At 40.1% G+C, this 24,034-nt stretch overlaps 1 protein-coding gene across 1 annotated transcript in view; it reads left to right on the forward strand.

Moving 5' to 3' along the window:
- The window catches only part of LOC115055112 (VPS10 domain-containing receptor SorCS3-like), a 38,608-nt gene that overhangs the window by 135 nt on the left and 14,439 nt on the right, over positions 1–24,034 (forward strand). Inside the window, exons 2-12 of the mRNA XM_029520581.1 lie at positions 14,028–14,095; positions 17,306–17,405; positions 17,559–17,717; positions 17,910–17,983; positions 18,840–18,904; positions 19,530–19,648; positions 21,370–21,459; positions 21,574–21,753; positions 22,390–22,536; positions 23,415–23,517; positions 23,878–23,954. Of these exons, the coding sequence (XP_029376441.1) occupies positions 14,028–14,095; positions 17,306–17,405; positions 17,559–17,717; positions 17,910–17,983; positions 18,840–18,904; positions 19,530–19,648; positions 21,370–21,459; positions 21,574–21,753; positions 22,390–22,536; positions 23,415–23,517; positions 23,878–23,954 (1,182 nt within the window). The remainder of the gene's footprint in view (positions 1–14,027; positions 14,096–17,305; positions 17,406–17,558; positions 17,718–17,909; positions 17,984–18,839; positions 18,905–19,529; positions 19,649–21,369; positions 21,460–21,573; positions 21,754–22,389; positions 22,537–23,414; positions 23,518–23,877; positions 23,955–24,034) is intronic.

The raw sequence follows: 24,034 nt of genomic DNA on the forward strand, positions 1-24,034 counted from the left end.
TCCCCCGCACATTGGTAATCACGTTTTATTATTATCTTTGTGAAATGCAAAATTAGGCAAATCTTTTAAGAGATCCTCGTGAACCTGTTTCGATTTTACGCACAGCTGTTGGGGCGCACGCGAGGTTGAATTCATGCCCGCAGATGAATCATTTCAGTCCTTGACGGACTTGAGAACAGCGCACTCGCTTTTTTCACACTCACGCTCACGTCTTCCGCCGCTGCCTGCACAAACATTGTGACTGTAGCGCATTACGCGCCTGTTTGCCCTGACGGACGTGACTGTGCACTTGCAGGATTCCCTCTCGGCTTCCTTTCAAACTAGAGCAGAAACGTATTATCAGAAGAAACCTGTTCCCTCCTGAACTTTCAATGAATGGTTAACCTCCAGTAAATGAAGGTGAAGCCGAGCAATGGGGAAAGTGCAGGTATTTTGGCAGCAATCACAACACATTAATTATTTATGAAATAATCAAGTCATGTCTCTCAGGAAGGTGCAGTAGCTACAATTAAACACGGAATGTGCTCAACCTTGCCCTTGATGTGACGCTGATGAGACACAGTCTGACCTTTTGGCAAATGAGCTATGCCTTTTTAGTTGACATTTGACTCACATAGTTCATAGTTTTCTAATTGGGTGGACGTATCAATTCCATGTTTTTATGTTGTTGTTTTTTTGTTTGTTTGTTTGGGTTTTTGTTTTTTGTTTTTTTTTTGGTCATGCCTTGCACCTCAAAACAGGCTGATGGGAAGTGTGGACAACTTAAATGGATGACAAGACGTTGCAGCAACCACCCAGACCTCCCCCACCCTCTCGCACAGGCTCACGCTCACATCACAGCTGCACGCACACTTTGTGTTTGCACACCATTTTACTACCAAGACTACAAAGCCACAGAGATTTTATCTCTTACTTTACATATACAGCATGCAACAGCATTTATCGGGCACAAGGATCTTAACAATACACGCAGTGTGGTACCGATGAAAAGAGCGACTCAGGATTTTTACCTCAGGTTATGCAGAACACCTTATTTGATGGGGAAAAAAAAAGAAAAAAAAAAGAAGGATGAGTGCTATCAATGCTAATTTGAGGCCGAATTTTTAGGTCTCAGAAAATGTGCAAATATTCAAACATTATGGAAAAAAAGGCAGATATATTTTTACTAGATCGATTATATCCTAAATGTATATATCAGACACATTTTCTGTTTGGCAATATGTCAAAACGTTAGCGGCAACATTAGAGCTGATGTATCATCGTAGACAGTCTCTACAGAAATGCACCCAAAATCCTCCTCATAAAAACTGATTTGTGGGATGTATTGTGAAATATGTTGTTGGTTTAAGATGTCTCCACCATTGATGGCCTTTTGTTCTCCAGGATACTGTTCACTTGATCATCACTGATGGGCTTGTCACTGCAGCCAGTCAACAGTTTGATTTATACAGTCTGACTCCCTGTCTGCAGTCCCAAAAGTACGACTGAAACTGCAGAGTTTAAATTGATGGCATTTTATAACTAGATGTTAGAGCTCAGGCTATATTAGATGTAAATGACTGATAATAAATCCAATCTAAAAGGGACATTTGAAGGAAAATTGCTTCATTCCTGTGGTGTGTGGTAGCTCTATCAAATATTCACTTTAGAACTTTGCCTGTGTTCTGGCCAAGACGTAAAATCCAACAGGGAGTGAAAGGAGAAAGATGTAGAAGGTGATTCAGGTTCAGAGTTCAGATGTGATAAAAAAGAATTTCAAACCTCAAGTCTGTCCACAAATTTGTCTCCAGACAATTATTCGATTTCTGTGATTGTCTGAAACATCAAAGCCCGGAGTCAGTGTTCTCTGAGAGATAACATTGATTGGACACGACCATGGGAATAAAACATATACACACAGATACCCTGAGAAACTCATGCTTCCTAACTGCACGCACGTTTCCTCATAAATCTGCCTTGAATGTGAAAGGATGGAACTGGAAAGATTCATGACTAATAGTTTCTATTAAAAATATCGAGACAAATGCAACTTCAACTAATCAAACATTTTTTTTTTTTAATAAATACGCTTGGCTAGGGATATATTGTATGGTGAATCAATATTTCAGTCTTTTCCATCACATGGGTGTTCAAGCTGTGATATAACTATGTTTGTAATCTTTTTAAACTGCCATTGCAGCACATCCTATACTCAAGGGATGCAAAGACCCCCCCCCACACACACACACACACACACTTCCCTGAAGGCAAAAGTCTTAGTGTGCAGGCCAGCTGGTGATCAGGGAGTTATTGGCAGCCAAATGATTTCAGCCTCCTTATTGACCATTTTTGCAAACTCCTCACAGACAGCTGACCAAACTAGGACACCGTATTGAAGCTGAGGACAGTTAATGAGCATCTTCATTGACAACGATCCCTCCAGCTTCGGCTGCAGAAATGATCCTGTGTGTTACTGTAAATGATCTGTAGCATGAGAATGAGGGTCGGCCTGCTATTGGAAGCTCCCCCTTGGGAGCGGCAGGACACTGATAAGGCTAGCTATTTTTCTTGGCCATGGAGTAAATCTCTTTGGCTTTTTGTTTGGTTTGTTCTAAGGTGGCAAGAGTCAAACCAATCTGTCAGCTCTGTAGTATTGTCTTTTCACACTGCCACTAACTGGGAATTGGACAAGCCTCATGGGCCGCGTTGTCCACATGCTTAATCAGAATGAGCCAGTTATTGTTGCGCATAATCTCATCGGCATAAATAAACAACAATATAGAGGAAATAGCACAGCCCTGGGGGACACGTTTAAAACTGGTTCATTAGACAGACAGCCATTGTGTTTAACATGCTGGAGCCAGTTGCATCGAAACGCCTTGATACATAAAATTCAATGGAATTGATTTCCAGCTCACAGAGGCATTTGATCAGAGTTTATGGGTGTTACCGGATGATGAAATGTGCATTTAAGAAAACGTCACTATTGAGGTGTTAAGATGAAACAAAGAGAAAAGTCCCAGTTTATATAAAAAAAGAGATTTCGGTGTCCGCGTTTTCTTTTTGGACAATCCACCTAGGTGCTATATAGAAAATATATCAAATGCTAACTGTAACTGTAAACTGTACACAGAACCTGTGACTTCCCTAATTTTGTGATGCCACAGCATGTAGCATACAGTCAGCTCCCACTGCCACACCTTGCTCTCACTGGGCAGTAATTCCATCCCTGAGCTATGATGATACCGAACAGAAAAACTGTTTCTAACTAACTACTGAAGTTTAATGGGAGAGTGTACAGTCTGTGATTGTCTGTGTAAGTGCTCTGACTTGAAAAATTACGGACAGAAAATTTTGACAGAACCTATTTCTTAATGAGATCTGTCAAATGACATCAAGTGTGCCCAATTCATTTAGCACAGTTGGACATTTACCCTGCAATTATATTGTCATTTTATACGGATGGGAGTTAACCTTATCCACCCTATTGTTACTGCACTTTACCACCCACGAACCCCCACTCTCCCCATCCATTCCCACTTTCCATGTACAAGGGATACTGTGATTGCCTCAGTCTTCAATATGTCTGCCTGTGATGAACATATTTCTGTTGTGCCATTTACCCTTCCACGGAGAAGTGTACATTTTAGATTTCAGTGTTTTGGAATTGGCAGAGATAATTAGTCAGGTTAGTTAGGGTCAGGTTGGGTTCAGGTCAAGTATTATAAAACTGATTTGGTTACCCAAGGTTAGCCCTAAGGTCAGAGGATAAAGACCTGTTACCTGTGGTTAGGCTGGAAGTGAGAGAGGCTCAGAGACCAACACAGGACGCTGTGTTCTTGAAGAGCTCCAGGACAAGGCCTGAGAAAATGCCTTACTAAAATCTATATTCATTCGTTTTGGACACTTTAAACCACAACTCTATCCTCCTATGGTCGTCAATCGTCAAATAAAGCACAGTGAAAGTATAAAACACGTTCCTATTATTATAAAAAAAAATATATGACTCAAAGACATTAATAAGTGACCTTATAAAACCTTTTACTCATGCAGTTTCTGTCACTTTCCGGCCCTCATGTTGCAGGCTAGGCAGATTTTGGGTACGTAACGACTGGTTGAAGGTTTGGCAATCAAACACAAAGTGCTCTCCTTTAACCAACTTTGTTACAGCACCTTCATTTTCAAATGCTAAATCTCAAATATTTTGAGTATTTTGCAATTAGTATGTCATTTAATTAACTATTTGTCAATTGAATTTCTGTTTTGTTTCATTTATTTGTTTCAGAATAATTGAAATTCATAGCCAATGGGGGAAAAAAAAAACAACAAAAATATCAGGAGAATTTATTATTTTTTTTCTACCAGGCATTTTTTTCTTCTTCCTCCTTGTCCCTCAGGGTGTCAGCACCGTAAATTTTCTCATTAATCCAGCCTGTCTCAAGCCTTTAGGGCTGCACTGTCCACTGATGTGATTGTAAGCTGCTGATAGAAACTGCAGCCATCCCGTGTGCTATGCAAGAGTGTAGACTGCTGGTTTCTACAGAAAAAACCTGCTCGTGATGGGCAATTTCAGAAATTTGCCAAGAAGGAAGAAGCATCTCCTGTTTTTTCCTTTTTGCCTCAATTTTATAGCACACAGAATTCAAGTTTTACCCTCTTTGTAGTAATAATTCAGTGAAATCCCAGTTTTGACTCATCAAATGACATGCATATGTGCCCTCTTTTTCATTAATCATTTCTGCTCGGGGACCATAATGCATCAAATCAACATAGGCTCTCAGCACTTCCTCGGCAGTTAGACTGTAGTTTTGGCTCACAAAGTGCATTTTTAAGCAGCATATAAAGGCCTGGCGTGTTTAAAGACGTCGTCATTGTTTGATTTCTTTGTGCCTCCCTACCGGTCGCTGTTCCACTCACGCACACACGTTCACTCACTTTAATGCTTCAATTTTAATCAATGTGACAAAGCGGGTGCGGAATCATATTTGACAGGTTTGCATGTGATTAATTATTTTAATAAGTGTCGCACTGTGGTAGACACATACTATATCTGTGATTACGTTAGGAAAACAAATTTATGCATTTTCTGATTGGCAAAATCATAAAATTGGAATTCAAATTGGGAGATGTTTTGTTTTGTTCTTTAGCTTCATTACTTCCATATCAAGTAAACCAAGTGACCCTGCTCTGGTAACGTAACACTTCCTCGAAGCAACACACCGCCTGAAGGAGCTCAGCAGTTCTTATCATGTTTAAAGATGACTGGGATTAGTCGGGTGACAGTCGGTTTGACTGGGTTTACAGTGACAGGGCTGTATTAGAGAAGGGGGGTGGGGGGTGAAATACTTTTTTCTAACAAGTAAGACACAAAAGCCCCAAACCTGAATCACCACACACGCTGCACAATCAATGGAGGTGATGGAAAACTTCCAAACGCTAAATGACAAATTTACGAAACAGAGGATTCACTCGATAGATATCCTTGATAAAATCCTTTAAAGTGACTGCTTGCTTTTTCATTGAGCCGAAATGAGAAAAAGAAAACAGCTGTGTTTCTGTGAAAATGTGTAGCTTCAAAATGAGATGAAATGATCATGGTTAATCTGAGTACAGTTATTCAGATTGTTTGGAGAAAATATTCATCAAAACTTTGCTAAGAACTGACAGAGCGTACACATCATGAGGTTATGTTTGTGGTGAAGTGGATGCGAACTGTCACCAATAAGTATGTCACGAAACTGTAAATAATTTAAATGACTAAGCATTCAATATGAAATGACATCCAATTTTTTTTCTAGTGTTACTACTGCACCCATTTCTGCACCCTATCTAAAGCTGAAGCCAGTAGTAGTCTGGGACTGCTGACTTCACGCTGCACTTGACTTAACAAAATTTAAATGGCCATCTTTGATTATAATCCTCATAATTTCTGTCACTCGTTGCTGGGTATGTCTGTGATTTCATTCTGTATTCCACCCAGGTAGCTCAAACTTCATCTTATCTTATCAGATCTATATAATGTTTAGTTGTGCTGCATGCCTGCTTCTGATATGGAGATGTTCTGGATAGTGTGGATGGCTTACTGCATCTGCGAGGACAGTAAACAACACACATTAAACTGGGTGTGACAAGTAAGGATTGGCTTACTGGGCCATCAGTTACTGAAATTTATGTGAAAAGTAGTTTTTCGTGCTTTACGTCAATATTAAACTGCATTTAATTTTAGTACTTTAATGACTGAGCAAGCAATTCAACAAAGAGAAACGCAAACATTCAGATAAATGGCCCAAATGTTACTTTACAGTCAAGAGTGTCCATGTAACATACATTTTTCAATACATATGTAATTAGGTAGAAACTCAGCGGCCAAGATGATCTTTTCTATCATCAATATGAGGACATCTCAGTGAGCAAAATGTTGATACTGAATGTAGCAGCAAAATGATCCAGCATTTTATTTGTTTTCCTACAACCATGCTTTAAGATGTGGTCAAGGTGAGACCAATAAGCACTAAAACATTACATGTTTAAAGGTGCTCGCAACATTTAGTTAAAGTGAACTGCGGCCTTAGTGAAATTTTTAAAAACCTCACTGACTCACGAGACACACTGTCTTTACGTTGTTAACATTTAGCAGAAACTAAAATCATTCTCTGATGTGCTCTTGGGTGCTTAAACTTCAGTTACTGTTCTATTTTGCTATAGCTGATACTGATACTGATGCTCAAACTTGTGCATTGGGTGATACTGAATGCTGAGTTATGTAACAGCTGTGCAATTCTAACTCGACTGCTGTCATTGTTGCACGTCTCAGGTATGCAGGTGAGCGGTTGCATGAGTGTGGTGGGATCTTTCTTTTATTATTTATTTTGGCTGTTTGTTGCCTGTATTGTTGGCCTTTCTCATACAAGTATCAGTTTAAACAGTTTTAGTTGTAGTTACAAACCTCTCTGTTTTTTGAGTCCTGCACTTTAAAAAGCTCACTGATGATGCCAGATGCCAGATTAGTTTGACAACAGTAAACATTTTTCTTCTTCTTCATCATAAAAAGAAGCTTCATGTCTAACCAGAACTGGAGGGATGGGAGGGATTCTGGCTCATCATAAAAATGAAAGCATCTCACACATCACAAAGCCTCATTGTAATGAACTGATATGACATTTGGTTTTGTCGGTCATCAGTTATTAGAGCATGTCATGCTCCCATTGTGACCTGTCAGTCTCTATCATGATACCGAGAGAAGTGAGGGCGGCTGATCTTCGATGGTATCTACAACTTTTTCTCTGTAGGAAATTTGCCAAATTATAACAAGACATCTTGAACACTGTTTGTTCCCCCAAAGAAAAGTAGCTTGAATGGGCAGAAGACCACTGAAACCCACCTTTCAACTTGTATTTAGTCCTGTCCAAACCTGCAAGTTCCCTGAAAAGACCCCCCCACCCTCCACTGAGCATAATCCAGGCAGGCTATAAATCTTATTATTCAAAGAAATAATATTTATAAATAATATTTTTCACTGAGTGTGAACTCAACCTTTCAGAGAAGCCAGTTCCTGTCTTGAGACATTATGAAAAGTGAAAAGAAGGGGAAAGGACAACACATAAAAGTGTGGGACACATTTAGCTCATGTACTGAGTCTCACAGCACTTTGGCAGAGAAGGGGGTCATTTTAGGTGGAGGGCTTCTCTGTTCCAAAATCTCAATTTGGACCCAACTACTACCGCCTTTGGCTCCAGCTCAGAAACTGCCCGGGGGGAGAAGCCAAGCCGTTAGGAGCCAAAGCTGTGAAGGAAGAGAAGAGACAGACAGAAATGTCTGAATGGTGTTACATTTTCTTAAAGTTCTCCAAAATGCGAACTAGTTTTCAGACTCAATAAGGTCCTGTTCTTTTACCCAAGATTTCACATTGTCATTTTTTGCACTGATAAATTTCCAATCTCTGTTGTCGTAAGCGGATAACGGGATTATACACACAAAGAATAAATGTGGTCATGCTAGTGTACCTCCAACACTAAATATTAGTAAACAAGAGCAGCACAGAATAAAATACCTGTCATAGTAAAATGCTAATGTTGTATTTTTGGCTCTCCACACTGCTTACAATGCATCAAATTAATTTAAAATTGCACAGGATGTGACTAAAACTTTGTCAAATGCGTCCAATCGTTTAAATGACTTCTGAAATTGCCATTAAATTTGTCCTTGAGCGCTACGTTCTTTGTGTTGTTTTTTTTTTTTTTACCTCTCTCTGCAAATGGCAGTGCATTGTGCTGCGAAGTCAACATCAAAACACAGGAGCAAATATGTGGACTCACTGCAGAGCGTATTTCTATACCTCTTCCATTAAAACTTAGTTTAATTTTTTTTTATCTCAAAAAAAAAAAAAAAAAGAAAGAAAGGAAAAAACTAGCGGCACAATCTCAAATCCTTTCTCCCATTAATGGCAATTTATTGTGTATTGTTAGCAATGCATAATGTGCCCACAAACTGTCCTCAAAATTGAAATGTATTTGAAGCAAAGGCCTCTTTTAATTTATCTCAGTTATGAATTTATCTGCCATTATGAACCAAATTGATTGCCAACACCTCTCAAACCTAAAGCATCAGAGCTGTATGACCAAAGTTCAGCAGTCGGATGGATAAACACAAACACAAACACAAACACAGCCTAATGCACAGGGAAGCTTTTGCTGGGGTTTTACTTGATGAAAACAGCTTCTCCTGGAGTATGTTTTCACCCACGGAAGTACAAACAATCAATTTAGTCCACATAGAAGATGAGGACAGAGTTTGACCGCGACATTTCACTTAAAAGACGTTTGTCTTTTTTTGCTAAGTGTTCTGCCATTAAGATGTCCTCCCTGAGCCGCAGTCGAAATGCTGTGGTTTTATGCCTCCACCCATTTGCAGTTAATTTTGGCTTTCGCACCGTCAAACCTTACAGAAATGTATGCAAATTGGTGACCAGCACTGTATTTCTATTCTCTGCAGGTGTTTGCATCAGATAATTTCTAATGGATGCATGAATTTATTAATTTTACAAAAGAGAAAGAAGTTACAGTTTATATTCACAGTGTCAGATATGTTATGAGTTTTGATAAACGGATTACTCTGTCTAAACTGAAGGTCGTCGATTTGTTTTGCCTGACGCCGTTTGGCTCAGCAAAGGATGCACAGTCTTCTTTCCTGTGATTTTCCTCAAACACTTTTCCGTCATTGCATACTGTAAGAACTGAAAATTAAAAGCGATAGTCTTTAACGGACCTGAAATGCTCTCAGTGTGTATTGGAGATGTAGGACATTAATTAGCAAGTCGGCTTGAGGAAGTGTTTGTCAAATGACTCAAATGACTTTTTTCTTGCCCTTGGCTTCTGTCTTCTTTCCCTTAATGAAGTTGAGAACGTAATGAGCTTTAACAACAGATGAAACAGGTTTTATTTTTGTGTCCACGGGATTGCATCTGTGTGATATACCGTGTAATGATATGGTAGCTTTTGCTGTCGGATAATGGCAGCCGTGGATTACGGACCCCCCATGGATCGGCATTACCTGGAAGACTTGGCTCTTCCCACAGCGTTGATGCTTTCAGCTTTGAATGTACTGCCTCCGCTTCTTGTTTGAAGCAGTAATAGCGGAGAGTCATTTTTTTGGGGAAGTAATTATGAATAATTATGGAGAAGCTGAGCAACAGTTTCCTCCTGTAACTCACTTTAGAGCAGCAAAAACACACAACTAACATATTACCGCAGTCATTGATAAACAATCGGCGGCATTTATGAGACAACAAAGCGCCTAATTACGACAGATGTTTGTGTGTTCACCTGATGGCATACAGTACATTCATTTTTTTTAGTTGTAGTTTTTGGTGTCAGCCAACTCCTGAGGGAAATATTTGCTTCTTTAGGTGCCAAATGCTCCACTATGTTCACCAGCTTGTCACAAACTGTTTCTGTCTGTTTCTGTTACGGCTGAGGACCAAGCCCTGATAGCAGTGACAGCGAACCAAAACGTTAGGATTGTGGTCCAGATAGAAAAACCACTGAGCTGAAACTCAATGCACAGGTCTCTGGAATTTCTGTGTCATATGTTCTACGAGCTTCTGTTATTGTGGACGGATCACTCTTTTGATCTTTGATCTTGCGATCTCAGTGAGCCACTTTTTTTGGGTTAAAATATCGATGTACAGTGACGATGATAAAGTGATTATGGAGTACAAGATATTTTCTCTGTCGTTGAAAAATCCAGAAATATATACACAGAGATCCGCACACAGCCCAGTTAAACAGAAGAAAAGCTGCATCCGTGGTTTGTCAGATTGGGTTCAATTCAGTCACTTGATGGATTCAAAGCTACCTTTGCTCTGTTTATCATATCTGATAAGGTCACGGAATGTGACCTACAGACAGCTGAGAGAAGAAGGTGGCCTTTGTGAGAAGAACCAGCTTATTGTGAAAGCTTATATATACATATATATAGGAAAAGATTTAATTAGTGCTGACGCATTTCACTGAGCTGTCAGACATTTTGATATTGTGCCTTGACTCAAGAGAGGTAAATAGGAAGGGATTATTCCCAGGAGATGGCTCAGCATATAGATGTGTTTTCCCCACAGAACTGTATACAAAGGTTGATGTGTATTTATGAGAATGTAAATGTGTGTATCATTTTAGCAATGAACTTTTCAGAGGATGCTAAAGGTACGGGAAAAAAAGAGGTATGTGTCAGTGTTTTTCTGAGCTCAAGCCGTTGGCAGAGTCATTACAAAGAGTCTCACATCATTCACTGTTTTCAACTTTGTGTGTCCCTTGGAAATTAATTTAGATCCTTCAGTTGTCCCCTCGAGCAAGGTTCAAAAACAGTTGCCGATCTACATGAAAGTGGCTGTATTCCTCATTTTTCTAAAGATTGTTCCTACTTCCCCATGATGTGTTACTCCTGAGCAGAAAAGAAACAACCATCTGGAGATGTGATGTGTGGAGTTAGGGTCCCCTTTTTTCCCTTGACTACCCAATTAGACAGAAATAATATTTGAGGGGGTGCTTTCTTAATGATGCTTTACTAGCGGCTGAATACGCAACAGGTCCAATTGGAATCGTGGCGTTAAAAATCAGAATAAAACAGCCCTGTCGCTGCAATTTTATGATTATTATTTACCTTATAGTACGCACACAGGTGATTCCTGTCTAAATTGTGAGCTGTGTCGGAACTCTTCTGCCCACCAACCTGGTGTTGAGATGCCTCTCACGTCCCACTGAGGCACTCAAAAAATTTGATCGTTTTTCTTCACTCCCCCACCCCTCCCCACAAAAAAATGAAAAGAAAATACAAGGGAAAGAAAAAGCGCAAAGGAATTTGTGAAGATTTGCTTTGGTCCAACAGTCTGTGTCTGTGAATGTGCTGTACATACATATATTGCATGCTTGAGCACTTATGCAACTGGTTTATGCAGGTTTATCTCTGTGTGTGTGTGTGTGTGTGTGTGTGTGCGTGCGCGGATGAGACATTTGAGACATTTGTATCAAGCAGATACGGTATATCACGTTGACATTAGGGCCATAACACCTGTGTTACCATGGAGGCTGAGCCAGACAGCACCTGATAGATGAGGTTTTTTTTTGTTTGTTTGTTTTTTTAATCACAGATACCTCCTACCTGCTGAATGCTAAAGCAAGTCCAAACAGAGTGTGCATTTAAAGTGAAAGAAAGAGAAAATGAAAAGAAAGAAAAAAAAAAGTTGAGTGGGAAGGAGAAAGATGAATCAAAGAAAGGAGAGCAAAAAGAAATAAAATGTTAGGATAAGAGGATGACTAAACCCAACTCCTCTGAGGGTGAGACCCAATCTGAAAAATGATTGGTTGACTTTCCTGAGGCAAAGTTCTCTTTGCTCACATCAATAAAACATAAACATGAATAAATGCACTGCTTTTGGCCTTCCAGAATCCTTACTTAATTTCATGTATGCAAGTGAGCGATGATATGCATGGAGAATTATATTTACCTTGAAGGCTCAAAATAATTCTCGAAGCCTTTTTTGTGTTTGTTGGCTCCCAGTATTTTCATAAATGCACAACTACACCATAAAACTCTTCAAAAATTGTGCTTCATGCAGTTTCATTTGTCTTGTTTTCTTAGTGCACGTTGCACATCTGCCGTCCAAGTCGTGTGCTTTCCCCACTGGTCTCAGCATTTGCATGTATAGTAGTTGGTCCCCACCGACTTAAGCCACAGATGCACAGCCTATCAATAATGCCGAAGATGTCAGAACACACGGTCTCCAGTGATGTACTCTTGATGTATCCACTTAGGGACAAATCATCCTAACAGTCATCTGCCTCACTAGTCGGTTGGTCCCTGTGGTAGATCTTCACTGACCCAATTCAACGGGTCAGCTTTTGTTAATGAGCCGACTGCACAAACACATTGACAGCAGTTCAGAGGAGCTTCTTGATACAGCTCGGGTGCCGAGAGGCTTTTTGTTACCGAGTTTCGCAATTTGGGGCTATTTTTAAACTGTAATTCGACAATTTTGTGTCTAATTTTGTGAACATTTGACTAAATTGGTTGCACGTGCACTATGGCACAAGTGACTGAAGCCCATAAAATTGTGAACATCTAATTGTTTACACTGTTAAATTGCTGCGTTGGTTGAAGCCGTTCGGTTTGCAATGAACTGCCTCTAGTTTGACACTGATAAAATCAATTCCAGATTCAATTTACGTTCTAGTATTTATAATGTCCCATGACACAGTGCCATTGTTTGTAAAAAAAGAGAACTGAAGAGACAAACGATCATCCATGTGGCAGCGGTTTTTTCTCTCCTATCTATTTTTCAAAGCAGACAATTAGGCCTAACATCACAGCCATTTAACTAAGTCTGTACTCCAAATTGATTCAGACTCCAGAGTTGGACCTCGCAGACACGGTGCATTTAGTTATGCAAATGCTTATCTCTCTGTGTGATTTGTTAATTAACCTGTAATGCAGATAGTCCCAGCCATGCACAGTGGCTGTTTGATGGCTAAATTGTGGGTCAATTGGGTTTTTAACATTTTCAAAGCAGACTTAGAGGCATGTCTTTGTTCCTCTGAGTCTTATGTGGCTTTTCTCAGTTTAATGACTCGTTCCATGGGTCCCATAAGGTTAATGTGTTTAAACTCACTGTAATTGAGCTTTTGACCTATCTTTCAGACATTTAAAAAAATTCTTCATGTAATGCCTTGTTTCTGCTTCTTGATTCCTTCTCCCTCCCACCCTCCCTCCCCCTTCACAAAACTCTCCACCCTACCTCCCCCCACCTCCTTTCTATGCTGAGTTATTAGCATCCCCATGGGAAGTCATTTATAATGCCATTGGAGTGACAATAATGTGTTTGCACACCATTTCATTCTGCCCTCTGTGCCTTGGCAGGCGTTTATGGGCCGCATTTTTGCCTCCCCAGAAACACATTGTCCAACCATCCAACCAACCAGAGAACAAGCAAAAACATTTAGCCCAAACTGGAACTGGATCTCTACCAATGAGTAAAATAATGGAACATTCTCCATCAATGTTTGTTTGTTTTAAGCTCATTTGCTGTTTTGAAAGTAAAAGTACGACGCAATCTCAAGAAAAGGGAAAAAAAAAAAAAAAAACAGGATTGAAAGAGGGTGCTCCACTCACAGCATTTTCATTGTTCATTGAACAGTTACGTTCCGATTTTGCTGTCATGTAGGTATCATTCCACATGAGATGCAGCATAACTCTTGACAGCCACATGGGTTTTTCTCAGATCTTGCCACCCGCAGACTGACATCTCTCGTCAGCATGAGGATCATTTGTCATTGGGAGAACATACAGACTGAGACTGATGTTTATTAATAAAGTGATGAAACATTAATAAAGCGATGCATTCACTCCACTTCATTAGGTATAGACAGGTAATGTATGTGAGTGAGGCACTGATTTCTTATTTATTTTTTTATTTTTTTATTTTTTATTTTTTTTTATTTTTTTTTTTCAGACCAGGTCTTGGCAGGCATCAAAATCTGACGGTTGCTGTTGTGTTGCAGGTGATCCTGATCCTGACTAAGCTGTATGACTTCAACCTGGGGGCTGTTACTGAGAGCTCGCTCTGGAGGTGAGTGTATTTTTAATCACTGCTATTTTTCCTTTTCCATCTAAATAGAAAAGTTCTGGCATCATTGCAAGAATTTTATAAAAATGCTAAATTCCCTTAAAACAATAAGAATAATATATTCATAGAGCCTTCAGTACGGTGAGCATGATTTATGGTGTTCTTCCTAGCTAGGATATGAACAATCAAGTCAAACTGGAGGCCAATATGAAGTATGTTTTAATAAAGCAGTCTGATGCAGTTCAAAATGAAGCATCTTCTTTGTCTCCCACAGTCCCATAAATAACAAAACTAAGATGGAAGTGACCTTTTGGAAAAGGCCCAACTCATTTTTTTGTCCGTCATAAGCAAACAAACTTTTTGAAAGTTAAACAGGAGGATTTATCTGATGAATTTCTGCATTGGGATCTGTTGTTCATTTCGTCTGACCTAGAAACTTCCTTTCAGCTTTTGATTGATTGTCATCTGTAACCTTTTGTTTCCGGAGCAATTGACATGCAATTGCTATTGTATGGCACAGTAATATCATTCAGTGAGTTACAGGGCCCTGTCAGGTCATAAATAAGAATGAGAATTCATTAAGGATCAAACTATAGAGCACAATCCAGTCTTTGATATGTCTCTTTTCTCACCATCTCCCCCACCCTCATTTCATCCTGAAATACATGTGGAAAAGAGTCTGTAAGTCTGCAAAGCTGAGACATCAAAATTAATATGTTTCACCAGAGGCCCTGACAAGATTTACACCCGGCTTGACATGTTTTGAAATCCCGTATTGTGTACAGGAGGTCTTCCATCATCAAGGTGTCTGCTTAACAATGGCATCATGGGTAAATTAGAGAATACCTCCAGGGGTGCACAAAGGCTGTGTGTTAGAGTAGCCATGATTTGAACGTTATGAAAAGAAATGGGAGTAAATGATGTCTGTGATAACACAATAAATGATGTAAGACTACAGCTCCAGGCTGGTGTTGGTGGTAAAATGCAACATGCAGATCAATGGATTGGCTTACATAGGCTATCTAAACAAGGCTCTTTATGTTTTGGGAAGATTGTCTATTCTGTTAAAGTAAACTTTATTATGTTATAACGTCATTTAGAAGTCTTTGTCTCAAAGCCACAACCACAGTAAGATATGGCAACTGAAAGGAGAACTTAAGCCCAAATACAAATGTGTTCACTGCTGAGCCTTTAAAAACAATCTCACCAAAAAGATGGGACAATTCAGATTAATGCATAGACAAGGACAGCAGAATCTTGGTGTCTATCCAATTATGCAGTGAAATTACATTTGAAGGCACTCAGGTAGGGCTGAAAACGTGGAACGGCTGTTTGTGATGGAAAGAAAAATGAAGACGAGGATGACAAATCTGCCCTTGTCGTGGGATGCAGGATCTGGAAAGGAGCAGGCAGTTTGCTTATCAGTATTATCTGCTGCTCGGGGGGTGGGGGGGCAATCCCAACTGGCACCGGGGTTCACCCTGCACAGGTCGCCAGTTTTTCGCAGGGCTGACATAGAGATTATATTATTCACTCTTGCAGTCACACTGATGGGCAATTTTAGAGTCACCGTTCTAAATCTAAATATGTTAGCTCATACAGGCCTCACAAGTGAGAACATGCAAACTCCACACAGAATGTCCCCAGGCCTTTCAAACCCATGACCTAAAGAACAGCAAACTTAAGCTTTCCCTTCTGAGAAGAAAACTGAATACAAAAAAGATGAAACTAAGTGGAAACAGAAAGAACAAATGCTTGCTATTCTTGCATTAATTTAAGATATAAAAAAAAAAAAAAAACCCTGTATCAACGGGGATCTCGCCACTGTTCTGGAAAGGATGTCTTTTAAATTCCTTTCTCACTGTCTTCTTTGTTCCAGCATCCACATGCATAAAGGGAGACAAAGGGCTTATACAGTATCACTCAGTGTTGCGGTACTCAAGGACTATGCCTGCGCCGAATGTTTTAGCCCTTAAATTGCAAATTGCACTTACATTAGTCCTGACCAATTTCATCGCACATTTGAAATTCTTAAATTAATTTCCTACCTTGCGCGCACCCGCCAGTTTCATTACACGTCAGCGTGGAATGGAAGACACTTCCGTGAAGACTTGGCCGACATCTGTAGGATAAATGTTTAGCTTTCATATTGTGTTTGTCAGAGCTGCATTATTGCTGAAATGGTGTTGCACTTTGAAATAGGACATGCCTAATGATTATGTCAGCCATTTTAATGCTTCTCTTGATAACCATATTTCCTTGCTGCTTGTCAAACAGCATAGAAGCTGGAGCTTCCTTTTAATGCAGTTGCAGCACGGGGCTCTGAGCGGTAATTTGTTACCACACAATGACAAGGTGCTTTTTTTTTTTTTTTCTCCCTTCTTCTTTTTTCTAAATTATAGACTAATGCCAAAGTTGTCCCACGGCGTTCTCTTGTAAACACATTTCAGTTCATTGTCACCTACAAAAGTGCTTTGTGTGGATTCTTCAGCCCCAAGAAAACGTTTTTTTTTCTCGTCATAAAACAATTTTTTGGAATATCTCCAAATTGGTGCGGTTCACATCTCCGTTTATACCCCTGCTAATATTGGTCAACAAGTCTTGCACTTCCTTCCTTCTTGTATTGCCAGTTGTCAGTGAGTGGAAATAAAGTGGTTGAGGTCATAAAACTGTATCATCCCCCCTCTCATTTGATAAGAATGGCCAATCTTTTAGACACGTGATATTTTCTTTGACTTTTACTTCACCTTCACCGCTTGGCATAATCCTTCCCCTCACCTGGACATATTTGACATATTTCACCTGTTCATCTAGCTCTTCCCCGCATTTCACAGCATGAATGCACTATACATTTGACATACTGTCTCCAGGATTTGCAGGGATATTTGTCCTGTCACCTGTGTGCTTGTGCATCGTCAAATAGCACACACACATACACACAGATTAATTCCAGGTTTTTGTCACTGTTGCTCATTTATTGCTGGATTGCCACAAAGTTGAGCAGAACAAGCTAGTAGAAAATCAATCTAAGCACACATGGTATTCTTTGGATGTACTGTCACGCGAACAATAACTGATTTGCAGTTAATGGGCTAAAGCATGCAAACCACTGGGATGGTGCTTTAAAATCTGTTTATGGCAGGTCTCTAATGGACCCCCCCCTCATTAAACAGAGCATGATTTTGTTCTCCTTTTTTGTTTGTTTGCTACCAGATCCAATGATTATGGGAGCACCTACGTCAAACTCAATGACAAAGTGGGTTCAAGGACAGTTTTAAGCTACCTGTACGTCTGCCCCACCAACAAACAGAAGGTCAGCCTTTCTCTGCAGCTTGCTTTCTGTATGATCTCTTACAAGCTCGTCCTGGCGTATTTTATTTTTTTTAATTGCTTTCAAATGACTGTATCTCTCTCTCGCCCCCTCTCCTCTAATGCTGTACCCTTTGCCTGGCCTCCTGTACTTTAGATAATGATGCTTAGCGACCCAGAGGTAGAGAGCGCTGTTCTCATCAGTTCAGATGAAGGGGCAAGCTTTGAGAAGTATCCCATTAACTTCAACATCCTGAGCCTGCTCTTCCACCCGTCGCAGGAGAACTGGATACTGGCTTACAGTCATGACAGCAAGGTAGCATCTCCGTGAATCAACAATGAACCATTAAATGGAGATGAGATAATATACGATGCTGCATACATTAGCATTTTAAAAGCTTGTTTCGCTGTGATTCTGATGTGGATGTAATGATGACTGTGATGCTGCTCCTTAACAGCATCTTCCTCCTAAAACTGTGATGAAGATCAGCCTAATTTTACTTTGCAGCTGTACAGCTCAATGGACTTTGGGAGGAAATGGCAGCTTGTCCACGACAACGTGATGCCAGGCCGATTCTACTGGTATGATTATCTGAGTTCTATTTCTGAACTGTTTTATTACTCAGTGATTAATTATAATTTGCATAATGATAGTGTTCATGACCCTAAGCCGTCAGGAGGATTCAGTGACCTCTTGTCAAAAACAGATCCCATTCATGGCACTCAAGCAGAAAACTGATTATATCCATGTCACGTAGACATGAAGAAATATTGCGGGTTTTTTTTCCATAGCACGAACATGACATGCTGTTTTTGTTGTTGCTGTCATTTAGCAATCTCAACAGCTCAGGCACAAGGCTGTGAATAGTGATGTGAGCCTGTTCATCCCCCTTTGTCATGGCATGTGTCAAACCTAAGTATGTTTTTTTTATCTGTGAGAGAAAGGACATGGGTTGGAGGACATCCTCTCCACATGCTTTAATGGTGAAACATTGGATGAATAAGAGGAACACAGCGGGCATTGCGGCACCCAAAAGTATGCTATATTTGTGCTCTTGAAACCATTAATTCAAACACACGCCATCAAACTGTTGTTTTTCAAAATGATTTTGCGGCCACCTATAATTTTATAACACAAAATTGCAATAATAGATATTTATGGGGAACGTTTATGTTTTGTTACCCCCCTTGATGTTTCCTATGTTGATGCTCCAGTGAATTGAGATTAATTGCTGCTGGTGCTGCAGATCCTGTGCTGATTTACAGAAGATGAAAACATCCTTTTTTGGTTTCCAGTAATAGGGATGCCCATCTATTGGAGTGACACTCACACCAGCCTTTTGTACTTCTCTTCGTCTTGTTATTCTCGTTTTTCCCTTTCTTTCTCCATCATCTCTTTCTCCTCCTCTCTATCGTCTGCTCCTGCTGCTCTTTCAAGGGCGGTAATGGGGCTGGACAAAGAATCAGATGTGGTCCACATCGAGACGCGCATCGCAAAAAGCAGTGAGTTCACAGCTCCAGTTTGCCACAGTAGCAAGACCCGCAGGACCCCTTGCCTCTCATTTAGAGCAAGGTCACAGGGAAGATGAGACTCCTTCTACTTTTCAGATTGGTCCCTGGAGGTCTAGGGAAGCAGAATAGGTGTCTCCTGACAAAAATGGAGAGTTTTAGTAGGTTGATTGATGTTTCTTCTTCTTAATCTATCCCCTGTGTCTCATAGACAAACCACAACTCCCCTCTTTTTAACAGCATGGTAGATTATGTTACGCCAATTATGGGGTTTTCCTGCAATGAAAAATAAACTCATACTTTTCCTGTGGTGAGGATATCTGTATTGGAATTTGCATACAGTCCTCATTGTCTCACGCAATTACATCCTGAACTTTTTATTTGTAATATGACATGCTGTAAAAGCTTCCTCTATTTGTCCCAAATCTCGGCTCATTTGGATCTATGCGTCTATCTTTTGGTTGTGGCCAAAGATTAAAGTTGATTCAGAACAGTGAACTTTAAGTGTATTTATTATATACAGTCCTCTCTGTATAGCAGCTTCAGTGCATACGGAGTGCTGCCTGAAAGTAAATGGTTGTAATTTACTTCTGATTGATTTCCTTTTGCCTCTTTCCAGGTGCTCAGTACGTGAAGTGCAGAGCCCAGCGCTGCTCAGAAGGCAACAGGCAGTACCTCTTCCCTGGCCATGTGGACACCAACTCACTGGTGGTGCAGGATGAATATGTTTTCACACAGGTTTTCAAAGTGATACATTTCTTTTCCACATTAAAACCAACCCCTGTCTTCTTTCGTACTCATGCACTTTGAGCTTCTATTTTTTTGTTGCTGCTGTTTTTATTTTTTTCTGTCTTTTCCATCAAAAGCCATATAATGGTTTTCTCTAACACACCTGTTCCCCACTGGCCCAATGTGGGGACTGATTAGGTTTTGTCTTGTTCATGTCGAGGCACATTCATTGTTTGAGTTTCTGCACAGACATACTCCATGCCTGCAAATCTGTGTTTTCTTGCTGAGAGCACATGCCAAAGGACTGAGAATAGACAGGTTGGCGTCCTTATTACCATTCACTCTGACTTTGACTCCAATTAGACACTGGCAGACAGGGTCATTATCAGAAATTTAATTTTCAAATGCCCTCAACTGTCATTGATTTCCATTCTCGGCTAAGTAATTTTCTCTTTCTCAGTCAGCCTTGATGCATTTGTTCATCCTTGGAAGACGCCAGCTAAGTTTCAGGGAAATAAAAATAAAATGATCGTGGATTTCACATGCACAGTTTGCAGTGAATCATTCTCCGCTCTTTCATCTTGAATAAACACCTCTAAATGTTTTGCTGTTCATTTTTAATTTATTTATCCGCAGATTTAATCCATTGATATGATATGATGTTACAGCAGTCATACTTCAGCGGTGACCCAGTTTCACTTTTCAGCATATTTAATACACAGACTTGATTGGAACTGCAGCCAAGTAAGAATGAAAATGTATGGAGAAAGAAAATATATCACAGCTTGATTCAGAAATGGTGATTCAATAAAATGCCCAAATTGCATTTGGCTGAGATGAGATTGACCGTCAAGGCGGAGGCAGACACAAGGAAGATGCTGGTGAAAATAACAGGACACACAGGGAGAGTGTCTGCGTGGAGCTCGGGTGGCACAGATGACTTTCTTGTGACTTTCATTGCTTGGGGCAGTTGGATTTAACTTGACAAAGAGTAATGAGGTTATCGATTGGGCTACAACGAAATAAGCAGTCTTCAACACCTCCAAAGTCTCATGGGAGAGAGGGAACAGCCAAGTGCAACATCCTCAAAAATGTGGTCTGGGAAAATGCAGCTCATTGATTTTCGATAGATTATTCCATTAGAGCCCTAATGTAGTGTGTTGGGAGACAAACACCATCCTTCTAGTTGATTAGAAAATAAGCAATCAAGTAGTGTTGCCCTGCCTGTAAGTGGATGGGAAAGTGGTAGTGCATTAAGATCTTCAAGCTGCACTGTAGATAAAGCCAACACAATCTTCACTGCCTTCATAGCTTTAGACTAATTGATATAATGATAATAATTTCAGTTGTGTTGGTAATTTTAGTCGGCTTTTGACAGTATGGAAGGTAAAATTAAAGTGTTTTGTTGAGTCCGTCGTGCGTTGTGAATTAATACACCTCCTTCAGGAAACACTTGAGCTTCACGTTCTCTGCTCGCAGAGTGAAACAACATTTGGGATATTGACAAGTTCTCTCAACTAATGCATGACTTGTGAAAATCCTCACTTCATGTCTTTTCTTCCTCTCAGTCCGTGTAGTCTAGTACAGGAGAACAGTCACGGCATCCATCAAAATAGAAATGTATGAATAAAAACCAGGCATCATTTCAAACAGAAAATTGTAATGTGTTGGTAAAAATGTTGGTGTTGTGTTTAAAGAAAATCAAAGCTGCTTTTATTTCAAATGTAAAGGTGACCAAGTCCGGACGAGCCAGTTACTTTGTCTCCTACATGAGAGAGCCCTTTAAGCGGATGAAGTTGCCCAAATACTGTTTACCAAAGGTACGATCCGAACATCAGTCAAATGTCCTCCACTGAGGAGATTTCCCAAACGTTATATGGCCTCTTTTACATCTCTTTTGTGTTTGCTTTCCATCGGTCCATACCCTCCGACAGGACATGCATATCATCAGCACAGATGAGAAGCAGGTCTTTGCTGCGGTCCAGGAGTGGAATCAGAACAATACTTACAGCCTGTATATCTCAGACTCCCCTGGGGTCTACTTTACCCTCTCATTAGAAAATCTGAGAACCAGCCGAGGACCTGCCGGTAACCTGCTGGTGGACTTTTATAAGGTGTGTAATCATTTTTGTTTATGGACTGTTGCTTCTGTTACTGCTCAGCTAAATCCCTGTCCCATTATACCAGAGCTAAGTTGAAAACCTCAGCTTGGCCAGGCTGTTATGAGCAGTAGCAATTATTTTCAATTTTGATTGTTTCATACTTTTTTTTTTTTTTTTAAATCTTTTAAGTATTAACCAACTGTGAAAAATGGCCGTAATATTTCTCATCTGACATTTTTAAATCGCTCACTCTGCCTGACCAGTGGTGTGAAAGACATATCGATCAGGCACAGGCAGCAAACCATTTCATAACCAAAATGTGAGTCATTTTGTTTAAAAATTGATTCAGCCACAGAGCATGTAGCACTCTCTGCTTGAGTATAATTTTGATGTACTTTCACATTTTTATGACAATTAGAAATAGTATTGTATTTCTGAATCTTAGGATGCGTTATGAGTTTGGTCTAGACCTGCTCTATTCAAAGTGCCTTGATGTAACTCATTTGATTAGATTTGATTTGTTGATTAAATTGTCCCTGTGTACATAAGTAGCTGCACAACAACATTAATTGCTTCCATCTTAGTTATAACAAATACAGATAGAGGTCTTTCTGTGTAACTTTTAGCTTTACTTTCCATATTCCATAGGTTGAGGGGATAAATGGCATGTATCTAGCCAACAAACTGGTGGATAATCAAATCAAGACCTTTATGACTTACAACAAGGGACAAACATGGGCCCTTCTGCCACCACCTGCCACTGATGTGGCTGGAAATAACCATCACTGTATTCTGGTGAGTTTTAGCCTTTGGGCAGGATCACATGAAATGGAGCTTATGACATATATCATTCATCAAATGTTTCAACCTCATCAATTGTGCTTTGGATTTTTTTTTTTTTTTAATTCAAAGCCACATTTACAAAGGGCCAGGTGCCAGTAGCAGCATCAGCTCGACTTTTTAGCTCCCTAAATGGTCGAGGAGATGCTTGGCTGGAATATTCTTATTATCGTGTAAGGCAGGGTGTCAACGCGTTTGCTTTCAGGGGTCCAGACTTTCCATTAACCTCTGTGATTTCAATTTACTACCTGTATTCACACAGGACTAATGAATATTAGATTACACAGAATTACTTTATGTGGCCGTTTTGTTATTCAGCAGGTATAATAGTCACCTAATCAGTCAGTGTGCTCCTCCACCGTTTGAAATAATGTATATCACTCAGCTAATAAGACACAGCGTTAAAATCTACATTCTGTGGGGACTGTGTCTTCACTGTGACCATTCTGCTCGTCTGCCGTCTGACCCCCTCCAGCCTCGGCTGTTTGAGAAGTCTTGTTGATGCTTTTCGGTGTGCTTTAGTCTGGGAAATGAGTGAAATGATTTGAATTCATTTTGTCACTGTTATCAGTGCATCTTGGGGAATTTTAATTACATGCCTTGTTTGCTTTAGAATGAAACAATTCAAATGCCCTTTGTGTCCTCTCAGCCATTTCTTTTCTTTCTTTTTTGGCGGACTGGATGAAAGGAATCTTTGTTTTATAAATGTTCCCACTTTTTCCTCATTGGAAAGAATAGTTTGTAGGCAAAGCTAATTATAATTGTCTCCGTAAAGATCTGTCTGATGGGTAGTGTCCCAACCTGTGCTGCACTGGAATCTGTTTTGTTGACAGCCATTTTGTTCGCTGCATCTTCATCTGGAGATGTTGGAGAATCCCTACACATCCGGACCCATCACCAGCAAAACGTCTGTACCTGGAGTCATTGTGGGCACAGGTAGGGTTATCTAGCGGTCACACTGATCACATGAGACAGAAATGGTGAGACAAATTTTCCATCACCAAAGGTTTTCCCGCTTGCTTTGGTAGAGAGCGACAGAAATGTACAACACTAATCACACCCTGCCCTCTTTCTGTCATTGAAATTGGACACTGAAACTTCATCTCCTACTGTAAATCTCACATCCTGGCTTAAATGATCAGGTTGCAGTGGAAGTCATAGATGTGTCCTCTGGTGGAAAATGAGGGCACACACAGATTTACAAATTAACTTGAGATTTGATCAGGTGATTGTGTGTTGTGGAGGTTTTGCTATGTAAAAACAACAGGTGAAATTATTCATGTTTGTTGTACTCAGGGAACGTTGGAACAGAGCTGTCTTCCACCAACCTTGGGATGTTTATAACATCTGATGCAGGAAATAGCTGGAGACAGGTGAGCGCTGTCAGGGTCGACACATCGAGTGTGTTTACCTCAAACAGGGGATTTATTCTTCTTGAGCCTGTTTTCATAAA

This window comes from Echeneis naucrates, chromosome 15, assembly GCF_900963305.1.
Source record: "Echeneis naucrates chromosome 15, fEcheNa1.1, whole genome shotgun sequence".
NCBI lineage: Eukaryota > Metazoa > Chordata > Actinopteri > Carangiformes > Echeneidae > Echeneis > Echeneis naucrates.